Below are 16,428 nucleotides of genomic sequence, written 5' to 3'. Positions count from 1 at the left end.
AGAAACAGCTGTGAGGGGGAGAAGAAATAAGGAACAAAAGACGACAGCATCATTAACTTTTTAACTCAAAATGCTGCTCAATTAAAAGAAGCTAAATATTCCCTGTGCTCCTGGTACCATTTTTCCACGTCAGCAGCTGCTGTGCTCCCCAGGAACATTATGCGGTTTTACGGATGGAGGGGAGAGGTGGACCCGCATGGGAGAAAGTCTGTCCACAGCAGCTCATCCCCCACGGCCACTGCACTGGACGTGGGTCAGCACGAGGGCCTGCCAGTCCCAGCACAGCTAGCGTGGCGTGAGCTCAGAGAAGCCATCTAGCCACCCAAGTTCAGCTTCCCCAACCATAAAATGAGATCACGGGTGAGATTTCAAAGCCAACCCAACCCTTTGCAAGGGTGTATGTGCAGAGAAGCATCCAGAAGTTTGTATTATACCAATCAAAAGTGCTTGTAAAATCTAGGGTTGTCCTTAAACGAAGCTTGTACACACGTTACCAGGAAGAAACCCCAACTGTGCTGGGACTGACAATGTTTATTCAAGGTACACAATGTTGGGAGTTTCCAGCCACCAGAAATCGTGACACATTTTATGCCCCACTAAACAACAGCTCCTCTTCTTGCTGCTCTGTCCTAAAAGACTCTCAAAAGTCTTCAGGTGAGCTAAAGCAGTAACTGATTTTCTCTATGTTGCTTTGTTTGTCTGCCAGCCTTTTCAGCACACATCTTTATCACTTTGCCTTCTGAGGATCATCAGGACTTTCCTCTGAATACTTGACTCAGGTTTGAACTTTGACTGCGAATTGTCTTCCTAATTCCCCCTCACCCTCACGCAAGGCCATGCAGGGCAGGGCTCTGTGCTGTGGAGTGACGGGGCAACACTACAGCTCAGCATGTCAGAAATGCTCTGGGCAGCTCTGCTCCTTCCTCCCTGCTGCCCTTGCTCCAGCACTGACACCCTTAGGCCTCGGATACTTGGGGTGGAAGTAAATTCGGTGGAAATATAACACAAGTGTCCCTCAGTAGCTGCCTGGTGTAGCTCCCTCGGCTGGGCCGGGCCGAACCTCGGTGCTAGAGCAGGTGGCTGGAGATGAGGCACCACTGAGGCTGGGAAAGCCGCTGCCACCCGGGGCCTAGAGGAGGAAGGGAACCGCGGCCCTCGCAGCTCGGGGCCCGGGCCAGGGCGCACGCTGCAGGCTGCCACCCCCGTGCTGAGCCCAGGGCTAGACGGCCGGATGGGAAGATGGCGGCGGCACTGAGGGGACCAGCCGCACAACCGGCGCCTGCTGCCATAGCAACGCCCCGCACGGGGACGGGGGGGGGCTCCGTGCGCCGCGCGCATGAGCCGCGCTGCCGCGCCCGGGGGGTGCTCGAACCGCCAACTGCCCCGATTCGAATTCGCATCCTCGGTGTCCAATCACAGCCCGCGGCGCGGGGAGAGCACCGCCTCTCGCCGCCCTTCCGGCCAATAGCGAACTCTGCTGTGTTTAAAAAAAAAGTGCGCGAGGCTGGTAGGCGTCGCTCAGAGGACCTAGGCCAATCGAGGGTGGGGGACGGGGCCTGGGCGGGGCCCACCGCCGGCGCCTTCCCTGACCCTCGCTGAGCGTCGCGGGGCGTGGCTGCGGGCGGGGGCATGTCCATGCGGAGCCCCGCCCCTCCGTCGGCCTGTTCGGCCCCGCCCCTCGGCGCCCCTCACTTGCAGCCGGTCGGGGCGCGGCGGGTGCTGCCGGCCGTTCGGTCCCCGGGGACGCGCCGCGATGAAGGCGGGCGGTGAGTGCGGGCCTGGCCGCGGCCGGGCTCCGGCGGTCCCGCTTCATCCCTCTCCCTCCGCTCTGAGGAGCGCCGGCGGCCCCGCCGTGTGTTCTCCCCTACCCCACCCCGCCGCCCCGCGCCGAGCCCCTCCTGAGGGGCCTCTGAGGGCGGGACGGCCCCTGCCGCGGGTGGCGGACCCCGGCCGGGCCCCGCTGCGCCTCCCTCCGGCGCCTGAGGGCTGCGGGGCCGGTGGCGGCGGGGCGCGGGCGGCTGCGCGCCGGAATTCAAACGGCGGCGGCGCGGCTGGGGGCGGCCCGGCCCCCCAGGGTCTCCTGGCCCGGCGAGGGCTCGGCCGGGTGCCGCGGTCCGGCCCGGGGCTGCGCCTTTCCCGCTCGCTGCGGCTCCTCGGTTACCGCTGGCGGGTGGCCTCGAGCGCTGCGGCGCGGCTGAGCGCGCAGCCCGGTGCTGAGCCTGCGCCGGCCGCCGGGGTCACATAGAAGACGTCTGCCAACGGCTCTGGCGCGGATCGCTACGCGGGAGCCCCCCGGGCGCGTAAGGGAAGGCGGCCTTCGCCCCGGGGGCGCGTTCGGAGTGGGTCGAGCCTGTGGCCCCCAGTCCCCCTGCGGGGGCAGGGCTCGGACTGGGTGACCTCCAGAGGTCTCTTCCAGCCTAAATCGCTCGGGTTTTGTGAAGCAACAAAGTGAAATTTCCCCCCTGCTTTCAGACTGCCTCTTTTGTAATCGATTTTTCTCTTCCCCGAGTTGCCCGAGTACCCCACGCTCCCCAGTCATTTGGCTGTAGGTATAGGCTGTACGTATAGGCACACCACTGCAAAGTCCGTGTCTTTTTCATGGCAGTAATACTGCTGAATAAAACTGCAGTTTGCTACGGGAGGTGGAAGAGGATGTGAAGGATAGCAGTGTTCTGCCTTGTGTGCATCAAGGCAGTTTTTTTATTTTTACGGGGATAGCTTTTTCATCAAAGACAGGTAACAAGTAGGGTCTGTGCTACTGGTGGGATGTTGGATGTTATTTTGTGTCAGTCTGGTGGTCCATCTCGTTAAACCTGAAGTGCTAAGGATGTTAATAGCACGTATGAACAGAAGACCAGGCATCAGCACAGTGGGCTTAGAGATGCCTTAGGTATCTGCAGCCCCCTCTTGAGGATCATGCTTTTGAAAACCCAAATAACCTTCCCTTTGCAAACTGAAAAACCTGTGTTTAGTAATTAAGTATGATGCAGCAACTTCGCTTTGAACAAATTGTCCATAAACTTTGCATTAGCTATGGAGTTTGGACACTTGCTGGTTCTACGGGCTGGCGTGCTCATAGAGAGGAGAGGGTGAGACTGACCTCTCCATAAGTTTCTTTCCCTTTGCTGCATCTGCAGCTGGTAAGAGCTGCTGCTCTTATCTTCTCAAAGAGAAATGCAGCGTGTTGCTTCTCTGGTCCCTTGATGAAGTTGTGCGTGAAGGACTGGAGGTTAGTATGAGATCATGAGGCTTTCCATGTTAGGAGACATTGAACACCTAAAGTAGAAGGCCAGAGGGGAAGAAATATTAGTGGAGAATATTTTTTGCCTCAGTAATGTTCTGTCTTCACCTTGACTATTCAGCCACCTTATATTTTCATTGTAAAAGAGAGCTTGAGAGTTGCAGCATTCTCTCAGCTTGTGCCTTCTGTGATCTTGTAAGACTACGTTACTGTGACTTGGTTTACCTCATAGATAATATGGGGTGGTTTGATATATTCATTGTACTAATACTTTGACTCTACTATTTTCATTTACATCAAAAAATATTCAAATTAATAATGAACTAGTGAAAATAGGGTAAGCAATGCTAGCATGTGCATGTTCCACAGTATTGGACTTTCTAGTGGAGACTGTATCCTTTATTAAACTTTTCTAGAAAAAAAATCAGTAAATAAATTTTCCAAGTGTAATCTCTTTGTATGAGACTTTAAACTGGGTTTGAAAAATGCAACTGAAGAATCTTCTGTAATAAAGATAAAGGACCTTAACATGGTCTTTTAATTCGTGGGACTCAAGCTTTTACTTCAGAATTATTATTCCCCCCCCCCCTATGTTTGAAGGAGAATGTTCAGCCTTTTTCTTGCACGGAAATCAGCTTCTGTTGCTTGTATGGGCTGCTCCTGAGAGCTGTACGAGGCTGACATGGAAATGAGCACTGTTGGTGTCTGCACTGCTGCATGGCAGGGCTCTGAAAGGTACAGCATGAACCAGGATTGATTCAGAGGGTCCTGCTGGGATACCACTCTGAGGGTGATCCTTTGCTGCCATTTGTGAGCTGGAGGTGGGGAATGTGCTTTTTTCCCTCCTACCACCTTTCACAGATTTGAATTCCTGCCCCTGTTAGTCAGAGTGGGAGCACAGGGTTGGGGGCAGGCTCTTGGTGGCTGTCCCCAAGAGATGGAAAAGGGATTGGGCTTTCAACCATGGAATATGAGTCTCTACCAGCAAGCAGTACTCCCGTGCTGCGCTTGGGTTTGCCTTAGCTGTTAGATTGTTTTCCTCTCTTGGTGAATGCAGGCAGGGTAAACTGTCTTCATGAGGAACAGAAGATGTAGGTGATGTCTTAGTCTTTGCATTACAAGGTGCTGAAACTTAAAAGGGCTTCCTGGTTCTGCGGGATCTTCCATGATCACCCATGGCAGCAACTGGCTGCTTGGCTTGAGCTTGTTTGGTGGGTCTCAACTTCCTAATCTCTCTGGTGACATTCCAAGGACTGCTATCAACTGAGAAGGAGAAGCCGAGGTGTGGGGGAGGTAAATGAAGTTTTAGTAGTGACAGTTTAACTCAATGCAGTCAAATGATGGAGTTGGGGCATGGAGAATTTCTCCTCAATGAAGAGGACTTGAGTATAAGCTATCCCTTCTGAGCCTCTTGGCTTAATTGGCTAAATCGAACAAGTCACTGCTTTGTGGCTTAGCCTTATGGTGTTGTGTGACACGTGCTAAATTTCTCTATGACTGATAGAAGTTTGAAGAAATGTCCTATGCTGTGTAGTAAATAGGTATTCAAACACATTTATATATGTGCATATTCTGTAGTGCCTTCTTTCCTTGTGCTGTTCCATCACTAACTGAGGTGACCCCTGTTTTTTGTTTTCCAGTGATTCACTGTAGATGTTCCAGGTGTTTTTCCTTCCCTTCAAAGCGAAGGATAAGAAAACGGCCTCGAGTCCTGACGTTGTTAAGTCTGCCTGAAGATGTTCTGTTTCATGTTCTGAAAGGCCTTCCTGCTGAAGACATCCTCTCGGTCAGAGCTGTGAGTCTGCCACTGCTTCCCCGCTGTCACACACCATGGTTTATCTCTGCCTTTAGGAGCAAGGGCTGCACACAGAAAAGGCTGGCCTCTTGTGTCAGGGTAAACCCAGAGAAAACCAAAGGGTACACACAGTAATTAGATTTTTGCTATCCCAGCAGCAGTTTTATTTCTCAGTACTCAAGAAGATTAACAGCAGTATTTGAGTGCTCTGTGGGAATTGTCCTGCTAGATCACTGTGGCTGAACAAATTAGTTTGGTTTGGCATCTCTTGGCCTAATGATAATTAGGCAGGTAACAAGTTAATCTTAACTTCTGATTAATTAGTTACCTATCTAAAATTAGATTGCAAAGAACTATTTTTCTGTTGGTCCCTTTATTTTAGTAATTATTATTTTACGGTGTCCCCCCCCTTGCAGGTGCACTCGCATCTTAAATACCTTGTGGATAATCATGCTAGTGTTTGGGCATGTGCAAGTTTCCAAGAAATATGGCCTTCTCCACAGAATCTGAAGATGTTTGAAAGGTAAGCTTTAAGAATAAAATCTGTCTGACGTTGTAGAAGATGTTTGAAGGTACATAGGCGTTTCTAATCAATCTTCACTGTAAGTGGGGGGGTCTGACGTTCCCTTTTTTGTAGAAGTCTTTGCTTAGGGTGATGAAGAATTGTTGATTTCATGTCTGAGCTGCAGCTTATAACTGCTCTCTAACTGGAGCAGGGCCCATTGCATATACTGAAGCTATTTCTCTTTAAGGGCATTAATATTCCATGTTGGAACACAACACATTATCTAAAATCTGTTACTGGTACTTCTCTATGAAGGCGCAGGTGAGATCAGAGGCTCAAGCATAACCGTATTTCGAAGCCCGAGTTGGCTTGGTCTTGTGTAAACGAGTATATTGAAAATAGGTAAATTTCAGTATTAAAATGAGTGAATTTTGAAAGGGTAATGTTAAATCTGCTTAAAAAAGATGGAGAAGGTCTTTTTACCCTTCTCATTTGAAGGGGATCTGTCAGTTTAAACGTCATAATTATTTTGCTTCTGATTATTGCTGCTTTGATGCATGTGTTATCTTCTTTCTGAAGAAGACGACTATGTGCACATCAGTTGGAAGGGAGGAGCACATGGGCTTGATGCATGTCCTTGAGGGTACAAGTACTAAAATGTATTACTGCATTCTGGCATTGGGGATGCTGCACGGGAATGGGAAACAATTCCTAGGGATTGTCTGATTTTCCTGGATATTGGCGTACAAAAGGCCACCAGCAAGAAAATCCTCAGCATAACTTAGGTTTAACTTCTGCAGTGAAAGCACGTATGCTTATGGTTTGGGGTTACCAAATTCACAGTCTGACCTCCACGGAAGTAAAGTGTTTGAAGATGTGGGCCTGGAAGCAGCTACTGATTTCAACCTCTAGTATCTTCTCTGTTTCCCATTCAGGGCTGCTGAAAGGGGTAACTTTGAAGCTGCTGTGAAGCTGGGGATAGCGTACCTGTACAATGAAGGCTGTAAGTGTGGAAGCTTGTACTCAGGTCTTTGGCATGACAGAAGGAAATGTGGATGAGCTAAAGGCTTACATATAGATACACATCAAACTAGTTGTCTCACTGTAAAGTCAGATCAAACTAGTTGTCTCACTGTAAAGTCAGCACTCTTACTGGCTGCTTACAAAGCTCTTTCTCCTGTATCTCAAACCCTGATGCTTTTGTACCCAGATTCTAGAGCAGTGAAGTGCAGGGGCAGTTTGCAGTCTTCAGTGGGTGGTCAGGTCTCATTTACCAAGATGCCTCTTCAGTTGTACCTTTTGGTGCAGGCCACTAAATGCTGGTCGCTAAACTGCTAGGTGTTAAATGATAGTATAGTGCACAGCTCTTCTAGAAAAGAAGTCAATGCATAGTATATGAATTCATATTTAGAAGTTATCCTCTGAAAACTTCTGATCGAACTTGGCTACTTAACCTAGTGTGATAAATGTGCTAAAAGGGACTGACAGCTGAGAGGAGAAGCCTCCTTGCAGAGGGATTTGCATACCAGTTTGTACGCTGACAGAAATTAATGTTGCTTTGAGTGTTGATTTGCAGAACACCACCTTCCCAGCTTAGGGTTTTATGTTCCTAAAGACTGATTTTGTAGTAAGATTTCTCTTATTTTGTTGTCTGCATGATTTTTAAGGCTCTAGAGGGAAGACGTTGTTCAATCTTTTCCTGATTGTATCCTGTTGTCTGTCTTAGCCTGACTAAATGCCAAGCAGGTGTTATGAATAAACTTTAAATGATTTCTAGCTTTTTTTTTTTTTGTTCAGTGTCCATCTCCGATGAGGGTCGTGCAGAAGTGAATGGATTAAAGGCATCTCACTTCTTCAGTCTGGCGGAGCGTTTGAATGTGTGCGCAGCCCCATTTATCTGGCTTTTTATCCGTCCTCCCTGGTCGTTGAGTGGAAGCTGTTGTAAAGCTGTGGTCTATGAGAGTCTCAAAGCAGAGTGTCAGTTGGAGAAAGTAAGATTTATTTCTGCCCTTGACTTTAACATAGGCTAATAGCAGCATCTAGTTATTTTAGAAAAAATATTTTTGTTCCCCCAAGGAGCTCCTGTACTCCTGTTGCTTCATTGACTGTGGATCAATCGTTTCAATGAATTTATTGAAATGATACACTTGGTATATCCTGAGTGCCGGAGGCTTGTACTGTCTCTTCCGAGAGATTCAGTAGTGTCTTAAATAAACAAAACATTGAGAGAAGCAAAGAGGAGGAATGATTGAAAGGCAAACAAAATTGTAGTCTGGAATCACTAGCAAAAGTTTGCTGTTGTTCTTTGTGTATCTTTAACAATGCTTTATCTTAATGCTTTCTTCAGGCTCAAAAAGGATCTATTCTCCACTGCTTGGCTAAGGTCTTGAGTCTCTTTGAGGTGAGCAGTGTTTCTGATCTGATGTATTTGAATGCTTTTATTGGTGATCCTAATGCTGTTTACCTTGGTTAATAAAAAAAACCAACAGCCAAATGATCTTATATTCCTCAAGCGGCCTAGGATTTCTGTTCTCGTGAGTTTAATTTACTGGTTGTTTAAAGGAACATTATCGACTTAGTTTATTGCGTTTTACAAACTGTGAAACTAATTTTGGCTTCATCGTGGGCTTGCAGTGTGTTCAGGTCTCAAAGGAAGACTTCCAGTCATAATGCATGTAAAAAAGAAATAATTCTTCAGTGGCAAGCAAGCCAAAAAGCTTTTGTCTAGCTGAGGAAAACTGCTAAGTGCTTCCTGAGCCTGGATCTTCAAATGGGAGGACCCCTCGTAGTCTGAAGGGGACTCACAGAATCAGTTGATTCTGCTCTCTAGCGTTCAGTACAGAGCTGTTCTGTAGCTTCTGAATTATTGAGATCTGGCATCTAGTTGACTGAACAGCAAAAATGCTATCATGCCTTTTTTTCTTAGGATGAAGAAAAAAGAAAACAATCCCTTGAAATGTTTGAAGAATCTTCAAAGCAGGGTTGTTTAATTAGCTCCTACCTCCTTTGGGAAAGTAACAGAAAGGCTGCTGTAAGTAGTGGGGTTTTGTCTCAACTTTTTCACTGTAACTTCTGGAGCTCTGGTATGTGCAATGAATTTACACAGAAAGAAATTGCTCTTCCTCAGAGCTTAGCACTCTCCTTGTTTATGAAGAAGGTAAGAACTCTCTTAGATGAGCTTTGGTATCTGCCTTGGTGTTTAAAGTGAGTGGGTCTACAAGCAGCTGCAGCCAAGATGCAAGCCGAAGTTTCTTTATACGAACTCTAAAGGCATAGGCACTGCTGGCTAGCGATTGTGTGGCTCACGTGGGAACAGGACGGGGGAGACTGCCTGCATTGTCATTAATAAATCTGCCAAAGCTGTCATGTTGGAATCCCAAGTGACCTGTCTCGTTTCCTGTGAGAGCTGGGCCAAGAACTGAAAATACTTTCCTAAAAACTTTGTCATCATGATGAGAAACAGACTGGTTGCTGAAATAATAAATGTACCCACAGGCAGTGTTTTTTCCCTGAATATTAGTACTACAATCCTTTTGTTTGTTGTATAAAGGTAATGGTTTTTTAAATCTGTTTACATTCCTCTCTGTAGATGTCAGATCCTGGCAGATACCTCCAAAGTCTCAGGAAGCTACGAGACTATGCAGCAAAGGGCTGCTGGGAAGCACAGGTAAGACTGGCTTTTCTCAGGAAAACAGTCTTTATTCGGTCTTCTCTATGCTGCTGTTGTAGGTTTAGACTCCTCCCTTTAGAATCATTCAGCAGGTTAAAATTGCTGAATGATGCCTATATATGCGTGTGTATTTAGTCTGCAGTTCCCTCTGCACATCTGTGGTACGACCTGAGTAAAGATACGTCTTTTGATGGACTTAACAGCCTGCCCAAAATAATGTGTGTGTTCAACATTTAAGCCAAACTAAGAACTGACTCAAGTAGTTTGTCATGCTCACTGTTTTCAGCAGGAATGTTACAAGACCATCCTGTACTGCCTTAGTTGCCATTTGGTAAAAAAAAAAAAAATACTTTGTGTTCTCTCTACTACAGATAGCTTTAGCCAAAGCTTGTGGGAATGGAAACCAACTAGGATTAGAAGCTAAATCATCCAGTGAAATGGTGTCTCAAATCTTTCAAGCTTCCCTTCCTGTCAGCAAGCAAAGTATCTTCACTGTGCAGAAAGGAATGAATGAAACAATGAGGTAAAAACTCAGATCCAGGAGTCAGGCCACACAGCAGAAACCACTGCTTATTTCCCTCTGCATCTGAAGAGGGAAATAAATCTAGAACGAGGTCTGCTGGAAGAGGGAATTTTTTGCTTTGCTTCCTCTGATGCATTACGTACAATCAGAGAAAAGCTTCCTCTGCAAAGCGTCCTATATCAGAGCCCTTCAAGCCCTGATGAAGAGCTGAAATTAGGTGTGTGAGGTTTTTTTCTGGACTGTAAGTTCTTGCATTTGTTGAGACTAATAAGTTCAAGAACTGGAGGCACTGTTTAACCCGTTGGAGCTGTAGTTAACTCTAGTTACCTTAGGTGGCCTTTAGCCTCCTAATTGATATGCCCTACCCTTTTTTTGTGCAAGTGCCTGTTATAGGATAGTTTCTAACTCCATTTCACAGACAACTCAGGCAGACTGTTGACCCTTCAGAGAGTTACAGGCTTCCTAGTTGCAAATCCTTATCTTAGTGCAATGTGTCATTTTTCTGAAAATTCTTTTGGTGAAATTCCCTGGCTTGGAACTTTTGAGTGGAGCAGAGCCTTGGTAACTAGGCATGGGGTGGGGGGTGGGGGGTGTTCAGCACAGGTTTGAATGGCTTCTAACTGTGCAGATTATGTCTCTCTTCCCTGTCTAGGTACATCCTGATTGATTGGCTGGTAGAAGTGGCTACCATGAAAGACTTTTCTAGCCTATGCCTTCACATGACAGTGGGATGCGTGGATCGTTATTTGAAGCTGAGACCTGTACCTCGGGCTCAACTCCAACTTTTGGGAATAGCCTGCATGGTCATTTGCACACGGTAGGGGTCCTGACTGGTGAACAGAGGTGATATTCTGGTCATTCAAATTAATTTCTGCAGCGTAAGCTTTATTTCCCCCCTCGCTAGTAGTAATACTGGAGAGAATCTTTGGCTTCCTTCTATGTTGCCTGCTGCTTGAACTGTGTTCATATACAAACACAGCCTCTGCAAATGAGACGCAAAATGTAATTCCTTGAACATGTTCTTGGTATATCCATAAGAACGAAAAAAATCCTCTGTAGTGGTGGTTTAGTCAAAATGCATTCCATCACCAACTGAAGGCTTTCACACCATATTATCATGAGTAACCCTGTAAGGAACAACTGCAGTGGTGGTGTTACATAGTTTAGTCTGTTATGCTCTGGTGTACTGCATGGTGTGGTGGAAAATTATTGTTCTGTGTTAGTTACCTTAATGTCTTGCATCTCAACCGAGGAGAGGTTTCATAAAATGAGGAATCTGGAACAATTTAGTAGGAGATTCTACTTTAAAGATTAAATAAATGAAGAGTTGCTTTTCTTTTTCCTGGTCTATACGTAGGAAAGTACCGTATAAAGCTGTTTAACTCTTTGGTCTTCTTAGGTGCATTTTTCTGCCCTAAAAACATTAGTGCAGAGGTGCACAAATTCCCTTTCTTCTGGGGCTAACTGTTCATATTATTTAATATTGCAGCTTCATCAGCAAAGAGATCTTGACAATACGGGAAGCTGTGTGGCTAACGGACAACACATACAAGTATGAGGACTTGGTCAGAATGATGGGCGAAATCATTTCTGCCCTGGAAGGAAAGATAAGGGTGAGTTTGCAAAGCAGATGGAGTATGTCACCCCTTGGGTTGCTATTAAAGTCGGACTGTTGTAATTAGCACTTCTCCTTAGGTAGGATGTTGGGGGTTTATGTGAGTGTTCGCAATCAGCTGTGGAGACCATGCATATTGCAAAGCATGAGATACAAAGCCCTCTGCCTTTCTGTGGAGATTAAAATTTAAGTTTTAAGAGGCCATTTATTCTTTCCTGGAGAATGTTTCAATGTCAGTGTAGTAGTTAACAAAACAAACAAACAAAAAAACCCCAACAAAACACATAAAACCCAACCAACCATAAAACCACAAACCTAATGTAATGAAAACAGCGTCTCCTGGAAACAATTGTTCTAAATACTTGGTGCTCATCTTGTATTTCCAACCCCTGTTCTCCTTTTTTGCACTAGATACCTACCATTGTGGACTACAAAGACGTATTGTCAAACATAGTCTCACTAGAGAGAAGAACTCTTCACCTTTACAGCTTCATTTGTGAACTGTCACTCTTAAACACAAGCCTTTGTGTGTATTCCCCAGCTCAGCTGGCTGCTGGAGCACTACTGCTGGCTAAGATACTACATAGGCAAGGTAAGGAGCCTTACCTTAAGAGGAGCTGCAGCATGGTATGTCAGTTTGCCTTGTCTTTTTAGGGAGCCTTTGGGGTTTGGGAGGGGGGGTTTTTTGTGTTACTCTGTCTTTAGGCAGGATGTTCCAGTCACTTGGCTAGGGGGGAGCAGAGAAGAGGGAGACGGGTATAAGTCTTCAAAATGAAGAGTTGAGTTCAGTCTGTCTGACCTCCTTAATAGCTCTGATGAACAAGAGTATCACCATCAGACCATGCAAGCTTTGTGTGTAAATGAGACTTTGGCAGGTAGTCCTGTCCTTGAAACGAATAGTGAACTTGAACAAACTACGTACAGGCATAAGCGTGTAAAGATCATTATCTTTATCCCATTAAAAAATAAACAATCTGATTACAGAACTACCAAGCTTCATGAAATGGTAATATATACTCTCTTCTCCAGCACACCCCTGGACCAGCCAGCTGTCTGAGTGCACCGGTTTCTCTCTCGAAGACCTGTTGTCCTGTGTGCTAAGCCTCTACCAAAAGTGGTAAGTTTTGGAACTCTTTTGGGAGGGCACATGAGTACTTGGATTCCAGCTCTTGCAGACGTGCTACATCTATACAGTCAGCCCTTCCAGTGAAGGAGGTGGCTTTGGGAAACTGCCTTGTCACACCCCCACGAGGCACTAAGGCCTAGGGGCCAGCTCAGGGACAGCTATTCTATTTCTCACAACTGGTTGTGGCCCTGGGTTACAGTAAATGTGATTCTCCTTGAGGCTTGACAGGTTTCAGCTTGCTAAACAGCACTATTTTCAGAAGGCTGCAGTTGGCTTATTGGTGAGCTTCAGAAGGAGTTCCAGGGGCAAAAGTAGCTCATTCTTTAAGGAGTAGAAGGCAAGTATCTTGTTTACCTCAAGGAACAGAAAAGGAATTACATGCTTATATGGTCAGAAACCCAGTGCCCTGGCTAGGTGCTTAGCAACTCTGTTGAAACACCAACTTCCTTAGCACAGAGCTGGGATGGACAGAAGGGAAGTACTTAAACTGACAGGTTTTGTTACTGTTGTTTCATATAAGCCATTCTAAGATAGGGGCTTTAATCTTTCCAGTTTCCATGACGATGTCCCAAAGGATTATAGGCAGGTGTCCTTAACTGCTGTGAAACAACGATTTGAAGATGAGCGTTATGAAGAAATAGGCAAAGAAAAGGTGGGTGTGCTCTTGGTCTTCATTTGCTGATGTCTGACACCCAGAGCAAAGCTACTATATGGTAGGATGTAGTAAACTTCAAGTGATGGGAAGTGGGTTCTAACTTCAGACTTTTGGAGGACAGAATATCTAAATAAAGTGGTAATTTTAAACTTGAAGTGCTCTGTTTGGCTATGTGTAGGAAGAACTTGTTGGGATAGATTTCTCCTGGAAAATAAATAGCCGCCTCCTCGCTATTTATTCCTTCTGGGAATCCCATGGTCTAATTCTTACTGGCTCTTAGGTATTTTTTTTTATTATTATTTCTTTTTATCAGATGATGAGTTACAGCCAGCTCTGTTCATTGTTGGGTGTGAAACAGGAGGACCCAGAGCCCAGCCCCTTGCACACAAATGCGGTGGAGATTCAGACTTTCCTTAGCTCTCCCTCTGGAAAGAGAACTAAAAGGCTAGTATAACTCACTGCTGTAAATGTCTGTGGAGTCTAGCACGAGCCTTTCCTCCTCTCTGGTATCCTGAGGTTTCATTCTTAAATATGATCCATTTTTCTGTAAATACCTTGACATAAAAGACCTGAAAGAAGACTTGGCTTTTAAGGTGTGACTTGGATTTTCTTGCTGCAGGAGGAGGGAAGACAGCATTAAGGATGACAGAGGCAGCTTTGTGACCACACCCACAGCAGAGCTATCCACCCAGGAAGAAAGTCTTCTAGATAACTTCCTAGACTGGAGTTTGGATTCCTGCTCTGGCTATGAAGGTGATCAGGAAAGTGAAGGCGAGCGAGATGGAGACGGTGAGAGTTTTATTCTGCTTATAAAAAGTGGTCAAGACAATTAAAACTTGCCTCTTCATCTTTGCTTAAAACTGTTCCTCAGGCAACAGAAGCCTGAACTTTCAGTGGAAGACCAGTTGGAATCACCCTCCCCCTTCCCCAGTGGTTGTAATTGTTAAATATTTTAGATCTATACATCTGTTCTCTTTCTTCATACTGCTTCAGAGCATGAAGAGCTTTTACAGCTGCTTGGTATTTCAAAGCGAGTCTGTTTTCAGATGCCGCTGATAGTGGGCCATTCATCACGTGTGGCCCACTGTGTTAGAAACACTGTTAGTACCTGTTTGTTTTGCTGACGCTGGGACTGGCTGTTCCATTTTCTGAACAACTCTTAGTACCTACCCAAACAGTCTGAGGCAGGGAGGGGGGAAGCTACTGTTTTAAATGAGGGTGAACTTAGTGCTCTACTGTCCCCTCCGTGTGCAAGTAGATGTAAGATTTACACTCTCGCTTGGTTTTTTTTTTTTTTTCTGCTGGATTCTGTGATTCTCAATGCCTGCTTGGTGTTGCCCACATCAAAATTCACCTTTTTGTTTTATCACCCTGCAGTGACAAGTCCCAGTGGGATCTTGGACATGACGGTGGTCTATATGGACCCTGGAGAGCACTGCTGTCAGGACTCCAGCGATGAAGACAACCTAGCTGTAGAGTGGGATGTGGATGCAGCACCACCGAGGGAGGCTAAGCTGCTGGGTGACACTCGCAGCCTCTCAGTATATTTCACCCCAAGAAATCCTAACCTGGAAGGGAGCTCAGGCTACTCTTCCATCAACAGTGCCAGTCCTACATCCTCTGTAGAAGGCAACCTTGGAGTACCTCTCAAACCTACCTCAGCACTGTCCCTGGGCAGTGCCATGAAGAAGGAGCCATGCCCGCCTCATTACTTGGAATCATGTTTACAGTCAGCCTGTGCTAGGCCTAGTGATGGCAAGTGTGACAGAAGGCAAGTCAAGCGAAAAAATGTGGCAGAACACAGTGAAGAAAGGGTGAACTTGGGCTTCTTAAGCCTCTGACTTCTTCATGCTCTTTACTTTTCTAGGATTCCTGCAAACAGTATTTCCGCTGTAGGCATACAGGGATGATAGCAAATTAACTGTCAATACCTCCAAAAAGAGCCTTTCCCCTCTTTTGCCTATGCCTATCCTGTAATTATGTAGCTCACTTCTGGGCCATTTCCTTCCCTGATAGCTGCCTTTTTAAAGTATTCCCTATTATGTGATCCTCTGCAACTTAAGATTCTTCTCCACCTATGAAACTTTATAGTTCGTTTTTCTCATACCTCTCCAGTTACCCCTTGGTAATAGAAAAGAACTTGTCATGTCCCTCGCTTCACTGTAAGGCCTGGCACTATGAAAGAAAGGCACTGACTCTGGTTCTCAAGTTACTGGATGTAACACTATGCTTGAATTCTTCCACTTGAAAGACCTATTTTTTTTTTTTTGAGGTTATGCTGCCTTTTCCTTCTGGCCAGGTACTGTCTCGCTCAGCTGGTGCTTCCCTCTTCTATGTATTGATCATTTGCTGCACTGATACAAGGTCTTTATGGATACAATCAAGAGGTAAACAAAGGCTCACTGCAGGTCTGAGCTTTTTTACCTACCTCAGATGGTTTAAAGCCCTATTTGCCTCTGGCTCTAATTGCCATGTTTTCCTTACCTGAAAAAAATCCTCCTTCTGTGCCTTAATGCTTCACTGCCCAGTACTATAATGTGACTCTGTGAACTGTCAGTCTCTGCTGGAACCGTGTGGTGGAACTGCCACCTCCGGCCAGTGGCTCAATTTCATTTCCTGTCTTGCACAGTCTTCCTTGCTATTTCTATTAATGTGTCCTCAAGGAAAGTACAAATCATGTGAACACTAGAAACAGGCAGTAGTGCAGTAAGGGCAGGCAATGTGTCTTACTGAAGGCCCTATTTTAAGCCTTGCTACTGGCTCCTCACCTGCAAGGGCAGCATATGCTTTTTCTACTAGGTGCTGCTTCAACAATTTGAAGAAACCACCTCCACTGACCTCAGCCTAGCAAGCCTGGCTTAAAGCTTCTTCAGCCTGTGAACATTAGGAGAAGGGCCTTCTATTTACAAACAGGTAGCAAACATTGAAATACCAAGGTACAAGACTTCCAGGAGACATCAATGAATTTAACACTGGAACTGGACCCCTCCTTTGTTAGAAGTTACTGTGGCAGATGGCAACAGTTCAGATACACACAGTATAGTGACTTTTTTATAAAATTTTTTTAATATAGATGGCTCACTGTCTTACTTCAATGACTGGTAACCCACTCACATATTGCATTGGCCTGGGAGAACTGATGGGATGTTTGGAGATGAGGTTAAGAACTTGGCTAAGCTGGAGCAGGGGCTGCATGTAGGCTATTTACATTAATATCATGAGCAGCTAGGAGAACACCCTGCACAACAAGTAGCACAACTCTACAGCCATCCCAGAAAAAAAGCCTCCAGAAGGGCCT

At 45.9% G+C, this 16,428-nt stretch overlaps 1 protein-coding gene across 2 annotated transcripts; it reads left to right on the top strand.

Annotated features, from left to right (window-relative positions):
- The first annotated feature begins 1,636 nt into the window (after positions 1-1,636).
- CCNF (cyclin F) lies at positions 1,637-16,202 on the top strand. 2 transcript variants are annotated; one of them, XM_056336015.1, is made up of 17 exons: positions 1,637-1,766; positions 4,882-5,036; positions 5,453-5,559; positions 6,477-6,544; positions 7,339-7,532; positions 7,889-7,942; positions 8,468-8,572; positions 9,131-9,208; positions 9,583-9,734; positions 10,387-10,551; positions 11,224-11,347; positions 11,761-11,941; positions 12,379-12,466; positions 13,028-13,127; positions 13,444-13,574; positions 13,750-13,919; positions 14,508-16,202. In XM_056336015.1, exons 1-17 carry the CDS (start codon positions 1,754-1,756, stop codon positions 14,969-14,971), a joined length of 2,349 nt encoding a protein of 782 aa, XP_056191990.1. In that variant the 5' UTR covers positions 1,637-1,753; the 3' UTR covers positions 14,972-16,202. The 2 variants fall into 2 exon arrangements, with proteins under 2 accessions (XP_056191990.1, XP_056191991.1); XM_056336016.1 differs by lacking the exon at positions 14,508-16,202 and adding an exon at positions 14,002-14,501.
- The last annotated feature ends 226 nt before the right edge of the window (positions 16,203-16,428 follow it).

The sequence above is a fragment of the Falco biarmicus genome, chromosome 4 (genome assembly GCF_023638135.1).
Source record: "Falco biarmicus isolate bFalBia1 chromosome 4, bFalBia1.pri, whole genome shotgun sequence".
In the NCBI taxonomy this organism is placed as follows: Eukaryota; Metazoa; Chordata; class Aves; order Falconiformes; family Falconidae; genus Falco; species Falco biarmicus.
The sequence above is the reverse complement of the archived record's forward strand: the minus strand, read 5'-3'. Positions and strand labels throughout refer to the sequence as shown.